The sequence below is a fragment of the Bos indicus x Bos taurus genome, chromosome 23 (genome assembly GCF_003369695.1).
Source record: "Bos indicus x Bos taurus breed Angus x Brahman F1 hybrid chromosome 23, Bos_hybrid_MaternalHap_v2.0, whole genome shotgun sequence".
In the NCBI taxonomy this organism is placed as follows: domain Eukaryota; kingdom Metazoa; phylum Chordata; class Mammalia; order Artiodactyla; family Bovidae; genus Bos; species Bos indicus x Bos taurus.
The window spans coordinates 24,950,953-24,974,128 of NC_040098.1; the positions used below are offsets into that span (position 1 = coordinate 24,950,953).

Below are 23,176 nucleotides of genomic sequence, written 5' to 3' on the forward strand. Positions count from 1 at the left end.
GGATGAGATGGTTGGATGGCATCACCGACTCAACGGACATGAGTTTGAGTAAACTCCAGGAGTTGGTGATGGACAGGGAGGCCTGGCATGCTGCAGTCCATGGGGTCGCAAAGAGTCAGACACAACTGAGTGACTGAACTGAACTGAATTTCAAGAAGTACTCATGTGTAGTGTAAAAACATAGTCTGTATCCAAAAAGTTTAATAAATATTGGATAACACAAAGTTAAGCCGTATTTTTTTTTTAATTTCAAGACTATCAGAACCTCTAATATTTTAATGCATATGATGAATCTTCAAAATGGGAATGGTCAGAGGTTTCAACGTTTATCTGGTGAAGCATCACATTTTCACAGTCTCCTGAGATAAGAGAAAGGGAAGCACTCTTTAAAAATACAAAAACAAATCATATATGGCAAAAACCACCACAATATTGTAAAGTAATTAGCCTCAAATTATAACCAATAAATTAATTTTTAAAAAATCATACATTGATTAAATTTACAAAACATATTTTGCAAAACAGTTGCCTAGCAAACTTCAACTCTTGAATTTTAAACTCACTTAGTCACCTATATATTCATTTATTCCTTTACTCAGCAAAGATTTGCTGGGCACCTATTATGTTCCAAAGATTGTACTAAAATTTCAAAGATGTTTGCCTTCAAGGTACTCAGTCTGGAGAGAAGGCAGGCTTGTAAATTGATGACCATAGAGCATGAGATAAGCTGTAATGGAATTGAGTGTTAGATGAAGCAAAGACATAAAGAGATGGAGTCCCAGCTGTATGTGGGAGCAGAAAGCATCCCACAAGGGAGCTGTTACATTGCAACACACAGGAAGCCCTGTGTCTGTTGCTTCTAAATACAACTCTTGATTTCTCTCTTTCATATATGACTTCCATTCTTCTCTACCTTGATGTCTCTTCTAGGCTACTCCAACAGTTCACAGTGCTTTGTTATCACTGAGTACTCAGTAAACATTTATCTAAGTTGGAAAAAAGCTCTACATTAATTAATTGGAGGAAACGGAAAAGCTACAGAAAAATTACAATAATATTCTTTTGGTCTCATGACCAAAGCTTTTTTTCCATACAAGGCTATTTCTGTCACACAACATCCAGTGGTTAACGCTGCAAAATGCTTTTCTTGGATGTGACAGAATCCATTTAGTCTGTTCACGGAAAATGGCTATATACATATATATATATACACACACACACACACACATATATATATAGGGTTTCTGTATGGTTGCTATTACATTGTCTTTCCAAAATGTTATAGTAATTGACAGTTTTTTAAAAAATCTAAACATCTATTTCCTACCATGTAAAGTAGAAATAAGTGAATTATTCAGTTAAATATATCTTTGTACAGCGTACCACCAGATGATTCAGACCACACGATGACAATTATCTAGAAATGTTTACAAGCCCAGACTTTGGAGTGAGACACATACAGATATAAATCTTGGTTCTACACATTCTAGCTGCGGGACCATGAAAAATTAGTTAACTTTTCTAAACCCCTATTCCTTCCAGTGCTGAAAGGGATAATAATCCCTACATGTTAAGGCTGTTGTAGGGATAAATGGGTATGTTTATAAGCCACTTAGCATAATGTGTGGCACATGGAATATGCCAGATAAATGGTAACTATTATTATTGTTAGTTGGGGTGGATAATTGCTGGAATAATTACACAGTTTCAGTTTGCTTTGTTCTGCGTAGACAGAGCTTTGTGTGTGAGAAAAGTTGACAGAACTCAGAGAGCTTACCCTGGACAATCTAGAGGAAGAATCAAGAAAACATTGAAGGAGGGTACTACGTACAGTACTATATAGTGTTAAAGACATGGGTGCAGCCGTGAATCTTCTATTAAGTAGTCATACAACTTGGACAAGGTGCCTATGTCTCTACATCAGCTTCCACATGGAAAAAATGGAGTGAACAAAAATATCTCTTAGGGTAGATCCTGTCCATTCTACCCTAATAATGAGATCATTCATCCAAAACTCTTAGCAGAGAGTCAGAAATATACTCAACAAGTATTAGTTGTTAATGGTAGGGCTGAGATACAAGAGCATCACAGGAATAAGATGTTTAGATTGAAGAAAGGAAAGGGAAATTGTTTCCATAGATCATAATGCCTCTCTACAATACTTCACCCTTTACAAATCACGCAGGAAAATCCTTCCGATTCACAGTGTGGATTATGTCAAAATGCAATCAAATCTTGTGATACCATTCACTGCCCAGACAAGTCATGAGGAAGGAAAGAGTAAGGTGGAAGAAAGGGGCTCTTTGGATCTTACAAAGTGTCCCTGGAAGCTTCATCCTCCTCTGCTCAGGATAAAAATCCCTGCCATCACATATCCCAAAGATTCTAATATTTTCTGAGACTCCACTGTGCCTTTATATTTTAATACCCTGACATCTGGAATCCTAAAAGTCTAATGTTTAACCATAAATATCTGCTGAGATTAAAGAGCTATATACCAAGTTTCAATCTTTGGGGCCTATAATTGCTTGGGAAAAGAGAATGGTATTTCCCCCTCTAGCTAGAAGAAAAAGACCTCGACAAGCACAGATACTGGCAGACAAATTTTCTAACAACCGTTTCCTCTCTCCGTTCTGTCCCCTCATTTTCTCCCTCCCTCTCCTTCTCCCATTTTATAATACCATCTTGCTGTCATTCCCAGGACAAATGGGAAAAAAAGAGAAGCCTGGAAAGCTTAAAGAAAAGATATGTTTCAAGATCTAGCAACAAAGAGGTGAAAAAATGCTGGCTGCTCTCTGGCTGTTAGGCAGCTGAGCACACGTCTTCATACTGAAACTTGAGTTTCCCCATTATTCAGTTAGAAACCACTTCATCACTCTATGAGCTGACAGTCAAATGCCAGCTTTATTTTCTTTTTTATCAACCTCATCTTTTATTTTTGATTTGAGGCTAGTCACTTTTAAGGTCTCCACAATGGTTTATAACTTTCTCTCTCAAAAAGTGTCCAAGAAGTAACACGAGTTGAAAAATGTCTTTTACCCTTTCCTGGTAAAGAATGGGAAACTCTCACCTGGTGGATTTGGTCAGAAGTCCTGTTCAGATCACAGTACTTTGCTGGGAATGATGTCAAGGAAAGTGTGGGAAAAGCTTATCATGAGTTTAGACTTTTAATATAATGATTCAATATAGAGTTTAAAAAATAAACTTAGCATTGAACCCATTTTTATCCAGTGATATATTGTGGAAGTGATACAACAATGAGGTCATTTAACTCACTTCAAAATAGGAAAAATAATATAATTTTTTTTAAAAAGATTGAATATATTCTTATTACACAAAGACTTAATTTAGACTGTAAATACTTCTCTGTCTTCTTAGATAATGTTCTTTTCCCTTTCAGAAGTATATCCAGTGTGTAAATAAGCAAGTATGTTTATGTCTGCTGGTATTTGGCACAGAAAGCTAATTCTTGATTCTTCATGAGAAACTGAAACTGCCTGCTTTTTAAATTAAAAATATTGTGTTCTTAACATCCTGTCTATTTACTTCAAAGGGGGTATACAATTCTACAGTAGTGATTCTCAAACCTTAGCACAGCAGAATTACCTGGGGAGGGTGTCTCTGTGTGTGCATGCATGTGTGTGTAGATGTGTATGTAGATGTGTATAAATGTGTGTTTTTGTGTATTTATGTACATGTGTGTGTTAAACATAAAGGCCCGATGGGGCTTCACATCCCTATCAATTCAAAATCCTCCCACATTCAAATGAATGTTTACTGTCCTGGATGATTCTGATTTTAAGTCAACTTCAGGAGCCACTATGCTAAGCATGTCAACTTTACCTCCTAAATAGGAGGTAGGAGGACAAGGAGGACAAGAGCAAGAAGAACGGGGTGGGTTTTGTTTGTTTCAAAATTTCCAGTCTATTGGGAACCAATACATTAAAATATAATGCAAATTATCAGACAAATTAGCACACACAATGAAAGCTCTAATTTTTGCTCATTAGATCCAACAGACATACAATTACTGTCAAGTAGCTCTGTCTATGTGTGACATTTCTGTCATCACCTCACTGTGGACCCACACAGTCTGTGGGCAGCACGGGATGGTGGACCAACCATGGAGTCCTGCATCTGTGGAGCCCTAACCCCCAGCTTTCTAACTCCACCACCTGCTCCCAACCTCGCTCCCACCATGATCCATTCACTCCATAGCAGCTTGCATGATCTTTTCAGAGAGATCTGCTATATATATATATAGAGAGAGAGAGAGAGGCAAGGCCCATTTTGTTATCAAAGCCCCTGCTCTGGCTGGTCCTTCTCCTTGGAAAGCTCCTCCCTCTGCTCAAAGCAGTGATTCCTTGCTCCTCATTCTGGCCTCACTGGAATCATAACGCTGATAGCAGCTCCCTTACACAAACACAACACATGCCACACACACACCTGAAACTACCTCTCTAGCCCCAAATTCTGTTTTATTTTCTTCATACCTCTCATCACTATTAGAATATTTTTATTTATTTGTTTATAGATACAGATGTATAAAAAAGCAGAGGTATATAGATATATCTCCACTGGAACATAAGTTTGATGAAAGCAGGAATGTTATCTTATTCACAACTACAGTTCCCATCCTTAGAACGGCACTGGTAGACTACAGATGCTCAAATGCACTTGCTGAATAAATGAAAATGGCAACTTCAGCACTCTGCATGCAAAAGGTGCTCAAGGAATGCTAGCTACCATTACAGCCCCTTTCTACTTTCTACATCATGGCTGAGAAACTGTAAAATACCCTTGGAACCAAATTTCTAACTTCTTTCAGCCCACTCCTAATAACATCAGTAGCCCATATGTACGAATTAGGCCGAGAGGTTTGTATACTGGGAAAGACAGGAAATGAGACAGAAGCCAGGGTAAAAAGTTCTAGTACCTGTCTAGTTCTACCTAAAGAAGTTATTCATTTCAAGCCTCTGTTTTTATAAATAATTTTACACTTTCAGATGATCAAATGCCTCCATGTTCAAAAGAAATTCTTTCCAGAATAAAATGCAAATGGTTTTTAGAGGCTCTCCTGCTTGGGATTAACTGTCTTACACTCTGTTGCCATGTGTGTTTCAACACTGGCTGCACATGCAAACTTACAGATAAGTACAAAACAAAATGAACAGCTCACTTTTCCCCTGGCTACACACCCTGCATTACACAGATAGCAAAACCCACTGGCACAGTATTGCTCACAGCTGATCCACATGGATAATTTTTTGCTCCCAACACCAGAGCATAAGACAGTATGTCGGGACCTGTGGATATCTGTCTGAATTTTTCATGCGAACTTCTATGTGCAAATGAAATCTGTATTTTTCAAATTAAAAATAAACCTCAAAGGCAATGGACTCCAAAGTGTTTGTTAATAAAATGGAAAAACGTCAAAAGGGTGTGTTCAGCTCAATGCCATTTGGAATAAATAGAAGAGCTGGTTCCAGCAGCCTCCATTTTAATCTTTTTGGACTGTTTCCACTGTTTTATAGACGATCACAGATTCTTGTCATGAAGAGGAAAATACAAAATACATTTTACTCTCTTAAAATTAAATTTGTCCTTCTATCCTCCACCAGATTGTGGACAAGAATTGGAAAGTAGCAAAAAAGAATGGTTTAAAAAATGAAAAGGGACTTGAATTAGAGAAGAAGGGATCTATTCCTATTTTGGAAGTCACAGAAAAACACTCCAATCCTGTTGATACCCAGAAGGCACCATTTACTGTGTGCTGTCTCCCTCATGGCAAGAAGATGCAGATTGTACTTATAGCATGGTAAACAGCAGATACTATTATAGGAATCCTGCAGTTGGAACCTATAGCATCTTCATTTAAAATGTTATAAAGCTGAGTAATACTCCACTGTGTATATGTACCACAGCTTTCCTATCCATTCATCTGTAGATGTACATCTAGGTTGCTACCATGTCCTGGCTATTATAAACAGTGCTGCGATGAACATTGGGGTACACGTGTCTCTTTCAATTCTGGTTTCCTCAGTGTGTATACCCAGCAGTGGGATTGCTGGGTCATAAGGCAGTTCTATTTCCAGTTTTTTAAGGAATCTCCACACTGTTCTCCATAGTGGCTGTACTAGTTTGCATTCCCACCAACAGTGTAAGAGGGTTTCCTTTTCTCCACACCCTCCCCAGCATTTATTGCTTGTAGACTTTTGGATCGCAGCCATTCTGACTGGCATGAAATGGTACCTTATAGTGGTTTTGATTTGCATTTCTCTGATAATGAGTGATGTTGAGCATCTTTTCATGTGTTTGTTAGCCATCTGTATGTCTTCTTTGGAGAAATTTCTATTTAGTTCTTTGGCCCATTTTTTGATTGGGTCATTTATTTTTCTGGAATTGAGCTGTAGGGGTTGCTTGTATATTTTTGAGATTAGTTGTTTGTCAGTTGCTTCATTTGCTATTATTTTCTCCCATTCTGAAGGCTGTCTTTTCACCTTGCTAATAGTTTCCTTTGTTGTGCAGAAGCTTTTAAGTTTAATTAGGTCCTATTTGTTTATTTTTGCTTTTATTTCCAATATTCTGGGAGGTGGGTCATAGAGGATCCTGCTATGATGTATGTCAGAGAGTATTTTGCCTATGTTCTCCTCTAAGAGTTTTATAGTTTCTGGCCTTACATTTAGATCTTTAATCCATTTTGAGTTTATTTTTGTGTATGGTGTTAGAAAGTGTTCTAGTTTCATTCTTTTACAAGTGGTTGACCAGTTTTCCCAGCACTTGTTAAAGAGATTGTCTTTAATCCATTGTACATTCTTGCCTCCTTTGTCAAAGATAAGGTGTCCATATGTGCGTGGATTTATCTCTGGGCTTTCTATTTTGTTCCATTGATCTATATTTCTGTCTTTGTGCCAGTACCATACTGTCTTGATGACTGTGGCTTTGTAGTAGAGCCTGAAGTTAGGCAGGTTGATTCCTCAAGTTCCATTCTTCTTTCTCAAGATTGCTTTAGCTATTCGAGGTTTTTTGTATTTCCATACAAATTGTGAAATTATTTGTTCTAGCTCTGTGAAGAATACCATTGGTAGCTTGATAGGGATTGCATTGATCTATAAATTGCTTTGGGTAGTATACTCATTTTCACTATATTGATTCTTCCAATCCATGAATATGGTATATTTCTCCATCTATTAGTGTCCTCTTTGATTTCTTTCACCAGTGTTTTATAGTTTTCTATATATGTAGAAAATATAATATATAAACTAATATATATATGTTTCTTTAGGTAGATATATTCCTTAGTATTTTATTCTTTTCATTGCAATGGTGAATGGAATTGTTTCCTTAATTTCTCTATTTTCTCATTATTAGTGTATAGGAATTTAAGGGATTTCTGTGTGTTGATTTTATATCCTGCAACTTTACTATAGTCATTGATTAGTTCTAGTAATTTTCTGGTGGAGTCTTTAGGGTTTTCTATGTAGAGGATCATGTCATCTGCAAACAGTGAGAGTTTTACTTCTTCTTTTCCAATTTTGATTCCTTTTAATTCTTTTTCTGCTCTGATTGCTGTGGCCAAAACTTCCGAAACTATGTTGAATAGTAATGGTGAAAGTGAGCACCCTTGTCTTGTTCCTGACTTTAGGGGAAATGCTTTCAATTTTTCACCATTGAGGATAATGTTTGCTGTGGGTTTGTCATATATAGCTTTTATTATGTTGAGGTATGTTCATTCTATTCCTGCTTTCTGGAGAGTTTTTATCATAAATGGATGTTGAATTTTGTCAAAGGCTTTCTCTGCATCAGTTCTAATGAGGTGGATGAAACTGGAGCCTATTATATAGAGTGAAGTAAGCCAGAAAGAAAAACACCAATACAGTATACTAACGCATATATATGGAATTTAGAAAGATGGTAACAAGATATAACCCTGTATATGAGACAGCAAAAGAGACACTGATGCATAGAACAGTCTTTTGGACTCTGTGGGATAGGGAGAGGGTGGGATGATTTGGGACAATGGCATTGAAACATGTATAATATCATATATGAAATGAGTCACCAGTCCAGGTTCGATGCATGATACTGGATGCTTGGGGCTGGTGCACTGGGACAACCCAGAGCGATGGTACGGGGAGGGGGGAGGGTTCAGGATGGGGAACATGTGTATACCTGTGGCGGATTCATGTTGATATATGGCAAAACCAATACAATATTGTAAAGTTAAAAAATAAAATAAAATTAAAATAAATAAATTGTTAAACAGGAAAAAAATAAAATAAAATGTTATAAAGCTTTAAAACATCAGGCGTTTAAGGTAGTCCATCCTACACACCTCCAATATACCTTCAGCCACTCACACACATGCTCAAACTTGTCCACACACTGATGGTAAGTAACATGTAATAATATCTATTGGAGTATAATGTAATAATACCTATTGGAGTATCACCACTGAATCACGTTTCACAACCAAGACAAAGAGTAGTGAAAAAATAAAATACACAGCTTTTCAACCCCACATGGTAGGCAACCACCTAAGGATTTATTGAAAGAATGATGGTATTAATGATTGAGGTAGGGTCAACTAGACAAGAAACAAGCTGTGGATGGGGACAGAGTTCAAGAATTCCATTTGGGGCCATGTTGAATCTGACATGCTAATTATACTTCCCAGATGTCATTTGGATATTACATACCACAGTTCATGGAGGAGTTTGGGATGGAGATATAAATTGGAGGTCATCAACATTAAATGGTACTTTCAACTCTGGACTTGGGGGCATGATAGGAAAAGAAGAGGTCTGAAGATGTCTTGAAATATTCAGAACTTCAAAAGAGTAAGCAAAAGTGAAAGTGTTAGTTGCTCAGTCATGTCCAACTTTTTGCAACCCCACAGATGAGGCTCCTCCGTCCATGGGATTCTCCAGGCAAGAATACTGCAGTGGGTTGCCATTCCCTTCTCCAGGGTATCTTCCCCACCCAGAGATCGAACCTGGGTGTCCTGCATTGCAGGTGGATCCTTTACCATCTGAGCCACCAAGGAAGCCCCAAAAGAGGAAGGGAGCCTAGAAAAGAAGTCTGAAAAGAATCAACCACTGAAATGGGAAGAAATCTGGGGAAGTTTTTTGGATTTATTTGCTGTAGTTTTCACCTTAATGAAAATGTAAACTCAAAGTCGCAATGTTTGTGGAAGTAGAGAGATGATGATCTCTTCAGGGGTCCAGCAATCAAAACTGATAGCCGAATGGGCTTAAGTTGTAAAAGCAAGAAGAAGAAGGGATTTGATCACAGTCCCCCAAGGATAATTAGAAGATAGAGAAAGGGAAGGCAAAAAAGAAAACATGCCATCTACTCTACCACCCTTTCCAGAATGAAAGCATTTAGTTCTGATGGAAGAGAAAGATGGATTCAGCAGCCAGAGGACTGGCTTCCAAGGCAGACACTGTGAAATACTGCAGGCCCAGGTGACCAAGCTAGTGAGAGGACCGTTCCTTTCACCAGTACACAGCGGGGTGTCAGGAATCGTACCTTTGACACGGACCACAGGCAATCTCATGGAGGGCAAAACAGTGGTGTGGTGACAGCTGTTGAGCTATTAAGTGACAGCTGTAAAGCACCCAATATTCCTGGGCTTCCCTTGTGATTCAGCTGGTAAAGAATCCACCTGCAATGCGGGAGACCTGGGTTCCATCCCTGGGCTGGGAAGATCCCCTGGAGAAGGGAAAGGCTTCCTTCTCCAGTATTTTGGCCTGGAGAATTTCATGGACTGTATAGTCCATGGGGTCACAAAAAGTCAGACATGATTGAGTGACCTTCACTTCACTTCATTTCCGAGATAGACGTGAGTTGGGCAGCTCATTGGCACAGACTCCAACTCTACAGCTCAGTTCTTTTCCAGTATATTTTGTTCCCCTGGACCACACAACCAAACCACCTCAGTTCTGTTCGTGCTCCCCCTGCTAGAGTTGTCAAGTTCACATAGAACGCACTGACCTGTGTTGAAGAAGGATCCAGTCCATTCTCCTTCAGTTTTAGGAAATACAGAAACTGGCGGAGGCAGACCCAGGGCTCTCCCATCCAGATCCTTAAAGAGATACTTTCCAGGGCTTTCACAATCTGATTCAGAGCAGACCAGTGTTTCTAAATCTTTCCTGTGAATATCGATAGAAAGCAACTGTCTCATTTCCATGATACGCAGCAAAAAGAAAACATACATTGGTAATGCTGACACTGTGAAAAATAAATTCAACAAAATTTTATAATAATGTGTACATAGATAAGAAATAAAATGATAGGAAAAGATATTGCACAGTTATTTGGTCAAGAAGAAAGACATTAATCAAATATTCTGGATATCAAGTTATATAATCTTAACACAGATCACTAGTTTTCTAAAATGAAAGATACAATAAATTTGTTTCTAATATTTACTAAACATAAGGTAATCATTGCTTTATGGAACTTTGGGGACTTGCAGTATTTTAAGATTATCATTATAAATATCAGTTATACTTGTACTATATATAATGTAGAAAAAAAAGATGTTTACATTCAACAAATATCTACTGAAAACCTAATACTTGTACAGTGGGGAATACAATGGTGATAAAGATAGGCACCAGAATTTAGAGTCAAGCAGGGCATATAAACAAGTTATTGGCAATTATAACACTGAATTACAGAGAATCAATGCAATTTCCTCTGGGGCTAGTATTTTTAGGTACCATTAGTAATAATATTAATTATTTATTGCATGTATACCATGTGTCAGGTATTAATAGAACAAAGAATCAAATACTAGTATCATTTAGCTTTAAAACTATTTCATCCCATAGGTAAGACATGAACATAAGGAAGACTGGACAATAGAAAAAAAATGACAGAATAACACAAGTTGTATACCTAATAATGTTGAGGTTCTAAAAATGGTTCAGGGGAGAGCATCAAAAAGAGACTGGTCCTGGACCAAATATACAAACTTTCTAATTAAGGTGGGATTTCCTGATTCTTTTATTACAACTAAAATTTCCCCAGTGTTACAGGAGAGATGAAGCAATCCATTCTCCCTCCTTCAGACTTTCCCACTCCCTCTCATGGCAAAGAGAAAAAACAATTCCTTGTCTAGTTTTCAGACAAGGAAAAAATCAAGAGATTTTTTAATGCAACTCTAAGATCATTTGTTCATGAACAGTAGTAGTTAGGCCCGGTCTGAGTATAAATATGAGTCATATCATTCATTTTAGGGATTCCTGACAGCAGCCATGGTCTCCTTCCCCACCAGTCCCTGCACAAGGGCTCCCAAATCTCCTTCTGAAGACTGGTGATGCTGTACTCCACAGAAGATTCAAGAATTAGGGTCAATTTTTACCATTGATTCTGAAAACATCCCAGAGAAGTATCTCTAACAAAGATAAAAGAAAATTAATATCAATAAAACTTGCAATTCAGTACTTCTGCCTCTTGTGTCTGCCAGAGGACATAGCAGGGCATATCCCCGATTCAAGGGTGTGAGAAACAGTCTCTGTTTAGTGACAGAGACTGCAAAAATCATACCTCAAAGGCATGGATATAGGAGGGGAAAGAATTGGGGCTAATCAATCTGGTGTATCTTTCTAGAAAGGCTTATCTCTAATCTCATTGATGATTTTATCCTTGTTTAAAAAACATATTCAGGTACTTGGAGAATTACCAACTCCTCCATAAATTTGGCTTACTATAAATACCAAAACTGGTACCTGGTTGGCAAAGGAGGAAAGTAGAACTTGTTTTTATCTTTGATCTTTAGCATACTGGTCCTCTCTGCCATTATTGGAGGCACGATTCCAGTGTTCTCTGCATTGGGCAGAATGCAAACATCTAGATCATCACTATAGCAACTCTTCACAAAACTAGAAAAGGTCACATCTGAAAAAAATGTTTACAAAGTATTAATATTATAACATTATATCATGTAAACAACCATCCGCAAATACAGACTACATAACTAAATATTCATAGACTAATGTCCAGGAGTAAGTTTCAGTTACTGCCCAGCATAGTTCCAGGAGTTTACATAAATCTTGACTTAAAATATCCTTAATTCTTCAAGGCTTGGACATTGTATGCAAAATAGAAGAGCATTCCAACACACTGACATCTTACAAGCAATACTTTCCATAAAAGTTTTGGTCAAAATTGAATGGGGAGTGAATACAACAGTAGAAAAGAGATCTGAGAGAGATTTTCTGCATAGGTTGCAGTATAACTCAATTTAATCCTGGCTGCCCCACCAGATTCTTAACAACCTCACTGAGGCACAACCTCCCTGTATCAATTTCCTCCTCTGTGTGATAGGAAAAACAACACCAGGCATATAATCAAATTAAATATTTCCCTGTGAAAGCTCTTCAATGTGTATAGAGCAGTGACTTTTTTTCTATTTTTTATTATTGGAATATAATTGCTTTACAATTTTGTGTTAGTCTCTGCTGTACAGTAAAGTGAATCAGCAAAGTGTGTGTGTGTGTGTGTGTGTGTGTATGTGTGTGTATGTATATTCCCAATCTTGGGCTTCCCTTGTAGCTCAGTTGGTAAAGAGTCTGCCTGCAATGCAGGAGCCCCAGGTTCAATCTCTAGGTCAGAAAGATCCCCAGGAGAAGGAAATGGCAACCCACTCCAGTATTCTTGCCTGGAGAATCCCATGGACAGAGAAGCCTGGCAGGCTACAGTCTATGGGGTCACAAGAGTAGGACACGACTTAGCAACTAAGCCAACTCCACATATATACCATCCTTCTTGAATCTCACACACCCATCCCATCCTTCCAGGTCAACACAGAGCATTGAGTTGAGCTCTCTGTTCCCACTATCTGTTTTACACACAGCAGTGTATTTATGTCAAACCTAGTCTCCCACCCTCCCTTCTCCGACCCTGTGTTCACAGGTCCATGCTCTGTATCTGCATCTCTATTCCTGCCCTGGAACTGGGTTCATCTGTACCATTTTTCTAGATTCCACATACATTTATTACTATACAATATTTTTCTCTTTTTTATTTACTTCACCCTGTACGGCAGGCTTGAGGTTCATCTCTACTAATGACCCAATTTTGTTCCTCAATGAACCACTCACTGTCATTATAATAATAAACCACCCCTGTGGTTATCAATGCCCAGTAGCTGATCAACTGGACAGCAAGCACCAAACTATACTGTACCCTTTGGTGATACACTTTCAAGATGCTATTAAAGGTTCTATGGGTTTTATGCACAGATGTATTAGACTACATTGCTTGGAAACCCAAAATTCTTACCTTGAAGTTTCATGATGCCTGAAATCAAATGACTGTTCCTCACTTTGTGCCATGGCTCCTGAGGCCACCGATTTGGTTCTGAGGTGAATACCGGCCACAGAATACCAACTCGACCCCCTCTGGGACTGGAAGGAGCTCGATCAGGTGATGTCAAGTGGGCAGAATGTGGTTTGACTCTGTCTTGAATGCAGTCAAAAGATGAGCTAGTGGCCACAATGACTGAATTCCTAAGCACAATCTGTAGACTTCTGATATAATACCGTGGAGCAGAAGACACATAAACTGCTGTGAAAAGGCCAACAGTATTGTCTACCAGCGTGAGGTTCTCTATTTCCATGCTGTTCTCTACTTGGAGCAGAGCACCATAGTCAAAGTTCTTGAAAGCCAAGAAGCCAGAGACACCAGTGCAGCTGTCAAGTCCACTCCCCTTATAGAGATGAAGGCCATGAAGACTTGAGTGGGCCACGTTGTCAGACCAAACAGATTCAGGAGAGGAACACCTGTGGCCTTGGATGTGAAAACCAAGTCTCTCAGAGCCTGCCACAACGTTGCCATGGAGACGGGTGTTCTTTGCCTCATTCACTTTGATTCCTGCCACCCAAACAGGAGACCATGCTGACTGTGTCATCAGAACTACAAGGTTTTTAGAGAGAGAATAGTCCTGACCCTCCAGATCAATGCCATGGCCAGCAGTGTTAAACACCACATTGTCATTTAAAATGATCCCCTGACTGGCAGCTGCATGGATGCCCCCACCGCAACTTTGGTGCAGACTAGAAGATATTACCCAGGATCCTGTGGACACATCAGTGAGTTCAATGGATGAATACAACGGTGACCCAAAGTTCTGAATTTCCACATTGTAAAGTTGAAGGATACCTGCAAGCAAAGTGCACATTAGCAGGTACTGTTTTGTCCCCTCAAGAGTCAGAAGGATGGTCCATTCAGTGGCATCAGGACATGCAGATTTTTCATTAAATATCATAGTTTAGTTTTAACACCAGCACTATATTTTATGTCATCGAGTCTCACTAACAAAACCTGAATCATTAAAAAATATCACAGTACTTCCTGAAAAGTTCCCTGTACATTCTTAAGAGTCTGGTCATAGGATGGAGAGGAAAATGATAGGAAGACAGGGGAAGGAGAGAGGCTTTGGGGATGGGCACAGCTAGTTTAAAGATTCTGGGTACCCGTCTTCAGGATTGGGTCAAGGAACCAACTAAGAATGAAGGGAATATGGCTTCCTGGCCACTCACCCCAAAGTCATGTCCCTTTTTGGTAACCCCATGTGAAGGGTCACAGCTTTACCCACAGAAATATTATATGAAAGAAAATAATGCCTAACTATATACAACATCTTAATCATTTTTAAAGAAGAGTATAAGTACAAAACTTCTGCTCAATAGATGTCCAGAAACATAACATTCTTCTTTATGAAGACATGATAAAGGCAATAATATATTTTTAAGTGACCTTAAAGACTCTGAATTTTCTTTTCCTGTATTGTTATCCTAGCCACATTATATTTCCTGTTTCCTTTTCACAATAAGAGGACTTTCTACATTTTTGTAATGTCAGGGGAGGACAATGAATTATTTAGTCTTATTGGGGATTTTATTGGTTCTGTTTTAAGCAGATATTGTTAAAATACAGTATAAAATATAACCACTAGACTGATTTAAAAATATAATGAACACTAATTAGTCAGTGTATAGACTCATGATAAAATAGATAATAACATGAATATGGGGGGAAATGAGGTGAATTAATAAACATAACATCTAACTTTAATATAGCACTAATTATATACCAGGCATAAATGTATATGTGTGTGATATATATACTCTTAATTTTTGTAAAAATCCTATGATAGATGTGGTTATCTCCATTTTACAGATAAGAAATTGAGGCAGAGACGGGTTAAGCAGCACACTCGGACTTGGGCCCAGGCATACGGATGCAGAGGCTGCACTGTTAACCCCAATGGAGGCTCAGCGGAGAGTGTGTGTGACATGGTAGAATACAACAAACAGGTTTGCACTGAGATTCCCATGACTGGAGCACAGCCCTGTGCTACGAGAAGAGACATCGTGTGTCCTTAGCTAGGAAGACCACAACTTTGACCCTCACTTCTTTTCTTTATTCTTCTTTTTTAAAGTTACTGTCCAAGGTAAACTATAAGGTTATTTCCCTCACTAAAAAGGAAGGGAGTTGTGGTGTTTCAGTATTTAAAGCACAAAGATAGTCCAGTTTTAATCCCCCACCTTCCCCACCCCCTTTTCACAGATGAGAAACCTGAACCCTTGCAAATCAATCTATTGAAAAACCAAACTACTGTGAGGGCAAATGAAGTCTGTGTGTCTTTCTGAAGGGTCAAGCAGAATTCCACTATACCTAGATTTCTCAGAGGATGCTGGTTAGAGACACTAGCTGATGGTATGGAAATAGTCACAGAATGAGAAAACATTACAAATTATTTGTCGGGTGATACCACTTTTCAGTGTAATTTAAAGCAACCCTGGCTAGCAGCACATAGCTAAAACAGTCATGGAACCTGCCTCTGAGAACTTTGGCACAAAGCATACCAATGCCAGTGTGTGTCCACATGTAAAAGCTTACAGACTGGAAAACAGTTCTAGAATCTCATTCAAGGCAATGTACCATTACTGTTTTACTTAGTGTGTTTTTTCTTGTCATCCTTGCACGGTTTTAATTCATGGTTTTAAATTGTATAAGATCTTTTTACCTGTGTGCATACTAATCAACAATTGAAAACTCATCAATAGTAAATACTTAAAATATCTGAGCATTCAGATGGAGAATTAAGCAACGATTTTGTTCACAACTGCTTTCCTATTTTTTCTTTATGTTTATCCTAATTCTGAGCATAACTTGTTGGGTATTACTGGTCAGAAGGAAGGGAATGACAGAAGAACCTGATTTAAAAGTGGGGATTGTTAGGCGCTGGTCTGCTTTTCTGCCCTGTAACCACTGAACACTGTAGCTGGCGTCCTTGACACCACATCTGTAGGTCTTACATCATCCAGGCTCTGGAATATGTTACAGAAAAGTGCAAGGGTTCTAAATACAATGTGGGGATCTGTACTGGATTTTGAAACAGAAAAAGGACCACAGTGGAAAAACATGTGGAATCTGGAATAATATCTTAAGTTCAGTAAACACTAGTGCAATAAGGTTAATTTACTGGCTGTCACAAATGTACCAGAGTTATATTAGATTTTCATGTTATGGAAAACAGAATGAAAGGTATACAGGAACTCTTCATACCATCTTTGCAACTTTTTTTACCAAGGACTATGTCAAGGCTGTATATTGTCACCCTGCTTATTTAACTTATATGCAGAGTACATCATGAGAAACGCTGGGCTGGAAGAAGCACAAGCTGGAATCAAGATTGCCGGGAGAAATATCAATCACCTCAGATATGAAGATGACACCACCCTTATGGCAGAAAGTGAAGAGGAACTCAAAAGCCTCTTGATGAAAGTGAAAGAGGAGAGTGAAAAAGTTGGCTTAAAGCTCAACATTCAGAAAACGAAGATCATGGCATCTGGTCCCATCACTTCATGGGAAATCGATGGGGAAACAGTGGAAACAGTGGCTGACTTTATTTTTTGGGCTCCAAATCACTGCAGATGGTGATTGCAGCCATGAAATTAAAAGACGCTTACTCCTTGGAAGGAAAGTTATGACCGACCTAGATAGCATATTCAAAAGCAGAGATACTACCTTGCCAACAAAGGTCCGTCTAGTCAAGACTATGGTTTTTCCAGTGGTCATGTATGGATGTGAGAGTTGGACTATGCAGAAAGCTGAGCACCAAAGAATTGATGCTTTTGAACTGTGGTGTTGGAGAAGACTCTTGAGAGTCCCTTGGACTGCAAGGAGATCCAACCAGTCCATCTTAAAGGCAATCAGCCCTGGGTGTTCTTTGGAAGGACTGATGCTAAAGCTGAAACTCCAGTACTTTGGCCACCTCATGCGAAGAGTTGACTCACTGGAGAAGACACTGATGCTGGGAGGGATTGGTGGCAGGAGGAGAAGGGGACGACAGAGGATGAGATGGCTGGATGGCATCACCGACTCAATGGACATGAGTTTGAGTGAACTCCGGGAGTTGGTGATGGACAGGGAGGCCTGGCATGCTGTGATTCATGGGGTCGCAAAGAATCTGACATGACTGAGAGACTGGACTGAACTGAAAGTGATTACAAAATTAAAAGCTTATCAACGGCTTCCGAATCAGGCTTGAATTTGAATGTTACCCTGTAAGCTGGATGACTTTTCTTACTGTTCATTTAACTCACATTTATTGAGGACCTAATACAGAGCAGTTATAATACCAAACTAAGAAAATAGGGCTGAAAACCTCAGTCTTACCCTCAAGAAGTTCTATAGCTCCTAATGGAGTTTTATGAATTAGTAGGCAATTTTATTATAGACTCTGTTTCCTCATCTATAAAACCAAGCATAAAATGTCTCTCTCACAGGGATATTAGGATTCAATGAGATAAAACAGGCATGAAAACCAGCGTAGTTCCTAGTCTATAAGAAGCATTGGATTAAGATTCTCTGTCCCTTTTCTGGGGATGTTTTAGGAGCCCCAGCCAGCAAGCCAGAGGCTCAGAACCGAGCCACCATTGCAGGTGGTGAGGGTCCAGCTTTGGTGCTCAGCTATAAAAGCCAGCCTCTTGTCCTGCTCTCGTGATCAGGTTCTAGCCTGGCCTTCAGGTACTGTGTAAAGGGGCCCGTCTTGCACTCCCTTCCTAATTCTCTGTCTTCACAAACCGCAGGGTAGATTTGTTTTTACATGACCACCACCATGACCAGGACTCAGCCTTTGTCTAGCCTTCCAGAGCAGGGTTACTCCACCTCAACATAACTGACATTTTGGTCCAGGTTATCCTTTCTTGAGGGAGACTGTCTCACACATTGTAGGCTGTTGAGCACCCACTACTAATGCAGAAGCTCCACCAAAGTTGTGACAAGCAAAATGTCTCCAAATACTGCCAAATGTCCTCTAGCCAAGAAGGGAGATCTAGATCACTTCTGTTAAAAAGTGATGAAGGGGACTTACCTTGCAGTCCAGTGGTTAAGACTCCATGCTTCCAATGCGGAGGCGAGAAGGGGAACAAAGGTTCAATCCCTGGTCAGGAAACTAAGATCTTGCATACAGAGGAGCCTGGTGGGCTACAGTCCATTGAGTCACAAGGAGTCGGACATGACTGAGAGCAACTAACACTTTCACTTTATACCTTACCATGTGGCCAAAAAAGAAAGGAAGAAACTGATGGAGCTAGTGTTTATGGAGAGAGAGCTTGTTCTATGGACCAGAAATCCTGAACTTTTGACTTAAGGTCCAAACACCATCCTTTACCATACTGGCCACCTGATGTGAAGAACTGACACATTGGAAAAGACCCTGATACCGGGAAGGATTGAAGGCAGGAGGAGAAGGGGATGACAGAGGATGAGATGGACATCACCAACTCGATGGACATGAGTTTGAGCAAGCTCTGGTAGTTGGTGATGGAGAGGGAAGTCTGGTATGCTGCAGTCTGTGGGGTTGCAGAGTCGGACACGACTGAGTGACTGAACTGAACTGAAAACAGATGTGCCCACAAAAATTGTTCCATGCTCAATATATGTGGGAAGTGCTTAGACCCTTTACTCTAAGCCTTCTCAGAACCTTTATTATATTCATGTAGACAGTGACTTTCTAAGATGGAGCTTTATTTCACTAGGAAACAACACTGAAATCATTTTTAAGGAACCCAAGTTTCAGAAATAAGGTACCAATAAAATTATTTCACAATACCCCGGAAGAGCTAAAGCTTGAAGGAAATGAGAGAAATTGAACTGATTCCTAAAGCAGTCTAGAATATGGAAATCTTCTTACTTAAATTTACACTATTAATTTATAGCATGAGATGAGGTCTGCCATCAGATAAAGCATGCTACTGGGAAAGAGTAATAGAAATTCAGGAAAGAGATAAAATTCAAGTGGTCATTAAATCATCTACAGTTTCAAAGCAGAGGAAATTTCACATCTGCTGAAGATGGCTTTTCTTTATATATATATTTTTTCTTTCTGAGGTAAAAATATGCCTATGTGCTGATAGCTAGAATATTATTTTAACATCACATGATAATTAAGCACAGATTAGGACTGAAAATTCATAGCTTCTCAGAGCATAAATGAGCATCTATTCCAAACAGTTTGTTTTATAAATGAAAATTCCACTATTGTAATTTTGGAGGGTCCCATAGCATCCAATTCATAGTGCTTAGTAACTTAAAATTTCATTTACCTGAAAATTCTTCCACACTGGACTTCCTGAAGGACCCCACAAGTAGACCCCCTCTGCATGATGTATCACCCTGGATTTGTATGTTTCGGGTCAAAAGACCAACCTCAGCAGCCAAACGAATGTGTCGGCCACCCTCCATGACGTGGGCACTTCCTGGGGCAACAGGAAAGAAAAATTTTTAAAAACCTATTTCGGAGATCGCCAGTTAGGGACTCAGCGAACCTGACAAATGAAAACACTCGTTTCCCCGCGGAAGTCCTCCCAACATTAAGGTTTGCTTTTCCTCGGGCGGTCTCCACAAATGTCTGCTGAGAAATGAAAAAGCCCGTTCACTAGTCTCTCCTTGGGATAAGAGTGAGAGTATCTGAGCAAGAATTCATTTCTCCTCAGTCACGATGGGTACTGGGACAGGGATGTCAGGGCAGACCGGTCCAATTAGTGGGGTCCCCAAACCCTTCCCTTTAACTCGTCAGTGTGAGATTTCCGCGTTTAGTAGTGCACTGTTCCTGAACCTCTTTCTTCACAGTGAGGAATCCCAGATCCACTGAGGCAGCGACAGGACCAAAACAGCAGCGGCAGCGCCCTCTCCTGGCAGGTCTGAAGCTCATCTCTCTCAGAAGGAGCCTCCCCAGTCTCGCATGTTTGTTGCATAGCCCCCCTCCCCCTGTATTTGTATTGCACATGTTTGCATATTACAGGCAGGGATTGATGACGAGTTTTCTTTTCCCTGCCACTGTTTAGAAATAAAATCATCCTTAAAACTATGACTTAGAAAGCTTTAGACATGACCCTGCTGAAAACATGTATTTCACTCTCAAATATCAGAAACTAAAAAAATAACCCCTTATCCCTTTATTACCCTGTTATATTACTTATTAGCTATATTTCCTGGGTTAAATGCATTTATTAGACTGAACCAGGAAAGATGGTTATTTATTATTTATATGCAATGTATTTTAAGTGTATATAGTGTATTAAAATATTCAATACTTTTTTAAAAAAAGAAAGAGGTATTTGACTTTATTTATCTATAATTTCGGAGAAGGCAATGGCAACCCACTCCAGTGTTCTTGCCTGGAGAATCCCAGGGACGGGGGAGCCTGGCGGGCTGCTGTCTGTGGGGTCGCACAGAGTCGGACACGACTGAAGCGACTTAGCAGCAGCAGCAGCAGCATTTATAATTTGGGGCAGTAGCAGTAGTCAATACATAAAATGAACTTCATGTCAGAAAGGACACGTTCCTAAGTATGGAAAAAGTAAGGAGTCATTATTTACAATAACTACCACATTCTAAGTGGTTGTGTGATTCAATGTGCCAGGAAATGAACTGGAAACTCATCTCCCATGAGGTTTATTCTGGCTTAGCCATGAAAATGCCCGGTGACCTTGAACAAGTTTCTTAACCCTTCTGCTTGCTTCTAGGCTTGCCATTATAAATAAAAAGTTAAAAAAATACCCTCACATCAAAGTATTTTTTTAAAAAAATTAGGCAATAAAATTAATGAAGGGATGGAGATAAAGCCTTCTAGGATGAGCCTAGGGCAGCAGTAAAGTATTATCCATCCCCTCTGAACGCCGGTTGGATCCAAGGTCCCCAGGCAGGTTGCTGAACACGTTTTTCTTGGCTCATTCACTTCCCTTAACTAACAAACCGAAGCCTTACCGATGTGTCGGTGTCTGAGCCGTTCATGGATCCTAATATGGTGACCCCTGACTTCTTTCACAGTGAGGACCTCTGCTTCGTGAGGCTCATATGAAGATGAGCTGAGGACGATCTTGTCATGGGGTCGCCAATCCACTGCGTCCTCTACTATAATTCTGTAACAGCATAAAGATCGTATCAAGTACAGGCAGTGCAACTCAGATATGATCTACTCATTCCAGGGAGAAGAGGAAATCCGCTGCAACCAGCAATTCCCACCAGGGAGAGGAAAGTAGAAACATCAAGTCAAGACGGAGAAAAAAGACTTCTGCAAAACATGAATGCTAATGGAGTTCATCTCCTGGCTTACATGTATGCAATACAGGGATGGCCAAGGTATTCTGTGGCCATGAAGCACCAGACAAAAGAATAAGAAAGGGTAAAATTTTGAGCGTTTAGTAATGCCCTCTCCATATGGTTTCCTAAAATGGAAGTCTACTTCCTTGATTGGGAAACAGTTCAAATAATAAAGGTATTTCAGAAGGGATCTTTTCTCACATTTTCTGAAGACTTCTAATACTATTTTCAGACAATTTCTCATCACACATTTAAGGCTCATATCTTCATGGCCAAGCAGATACAGTGTGAATCCTAGAGGTTCCACTTAGTAGCTATGGGACGTTGAGAGGTCACGTCACTCTTCTGAGCTTCATATCTTCATTTGAAAAGTGACACGATTTGGAGTTTTTCTCTCCTATCCCCCTGTTATTGCAGGGACAAAGGTATGCATTTCTTGAAGGTGCTATGTTCCAAGAATTGTGTTTTCATCACAATATGCAATGAGAGTTTTGTTCATTTTTGTTTTTTCTTAACTACCATTTAATAAGGTTTTTGTTCAGTCATTTGCTGCTGCCTATCTTTCCCTAGTAAATATGTCTGCTTTATCCTCCAGTTACAGTCATTACCAACTTCAACAGCATAAGTTTATATTAATCGCCTGGCTCTTTTGCTAATGTTCACACTTAAGCAAGCATTGACAATAGTGTTTCCTCTACCAGTAAAGTTTCATCCTGGCAACAGGTCCATGTGAAGGCCTTTTAATCAAGAAACACACATTGTCTGAGCAACAGTACATGCCACACACTGTAGTGCTAGAGACATATGGATGAATGAAACAGATGACATTTACATTTAAAAATGACAACTTAGATTGTGACTAGAAGACACTTTTTGTTTAGTAAACATCCTTTACTAGTAGATTTTGACTAGCAGACACTAGTCTACTGTATGAGTGGAGAATTCACAGATGATTCATATATAACATTCAGTTCAGTTCAGTTCAGTCGCTCAGTCGTGTCCGACTCTGCGACCCCGTGAATCACAGCATGCCAGGCCTCCCTGTCCATCACCAATTCCTGGAGTTCACTCAAACTCATGTCCATCGAGTTGGTGGTGCCATCCAGCCATCTCATCCTCTGTCATCTCCTTCTCCTCCTGCCCCCAATCTCTCCCAGCATCAGTCTTTTCCAGTGAGTCAACTCTTCGCATGAGGTGGCCAAAGTACTGGAGTTTCAGCTTTAGCATCATTCCTTCCAAAGAACATCCAGGGCTGATCGCCTTCAGAATGGACTGGTTGGATCTCCTTGCAGTGCAAGGGACTCTCAAGAGTTTTCTCCAACACCACAGTTCAAAAGCATCAATTCTTTGGTGCTCAGCTTTCTTCACAGTCCAACTCTCACATCCATACATGACTACTGGAAAAACCATAGCCTTGACTAGACGGACCTTTGTTGGCAAAGTAGTATCTCTGCTTTTGAATGTGCTATCTAGATTGGTCATAACTTTCCTTCCAAGGAGTAAGTGTCTTTTACTTTCATGGCTGCAATCACCAAATGCAGTGATTTTG

At 39.6% G+C, this 23,176-nt stretch overlaps 1 protein-coding gene across 1 annotated transcript in view; it reads right to left on the bottom strand.

Annotated features, from left to right (window-relative positions):
* PKHD1 (PKHD1, fibrocystin/polyductin) overlaps window positions 1–23,176 on the bottom strand; it is a 443,492-nt gene that overhangs the window by 104,594 nt on the left and 315,722 nt on the right. The window contains 5 exon segments of the mRNA XM_027525460.1: window positions 9,997–10,154; window positions 11,739–11,907; window positions 13,294–14,172; window positions 19,629–19,781; window positions 21,292–21,446. Of these exon segments, the coding sequence (XP_027381261.1) occupies window positions 9,997–10,154; window positions 11,739–11,907; window positions 13,294–14,172; window positions 19,629–19,781; window positions 21,292–21,446 (1,514 nt within the window).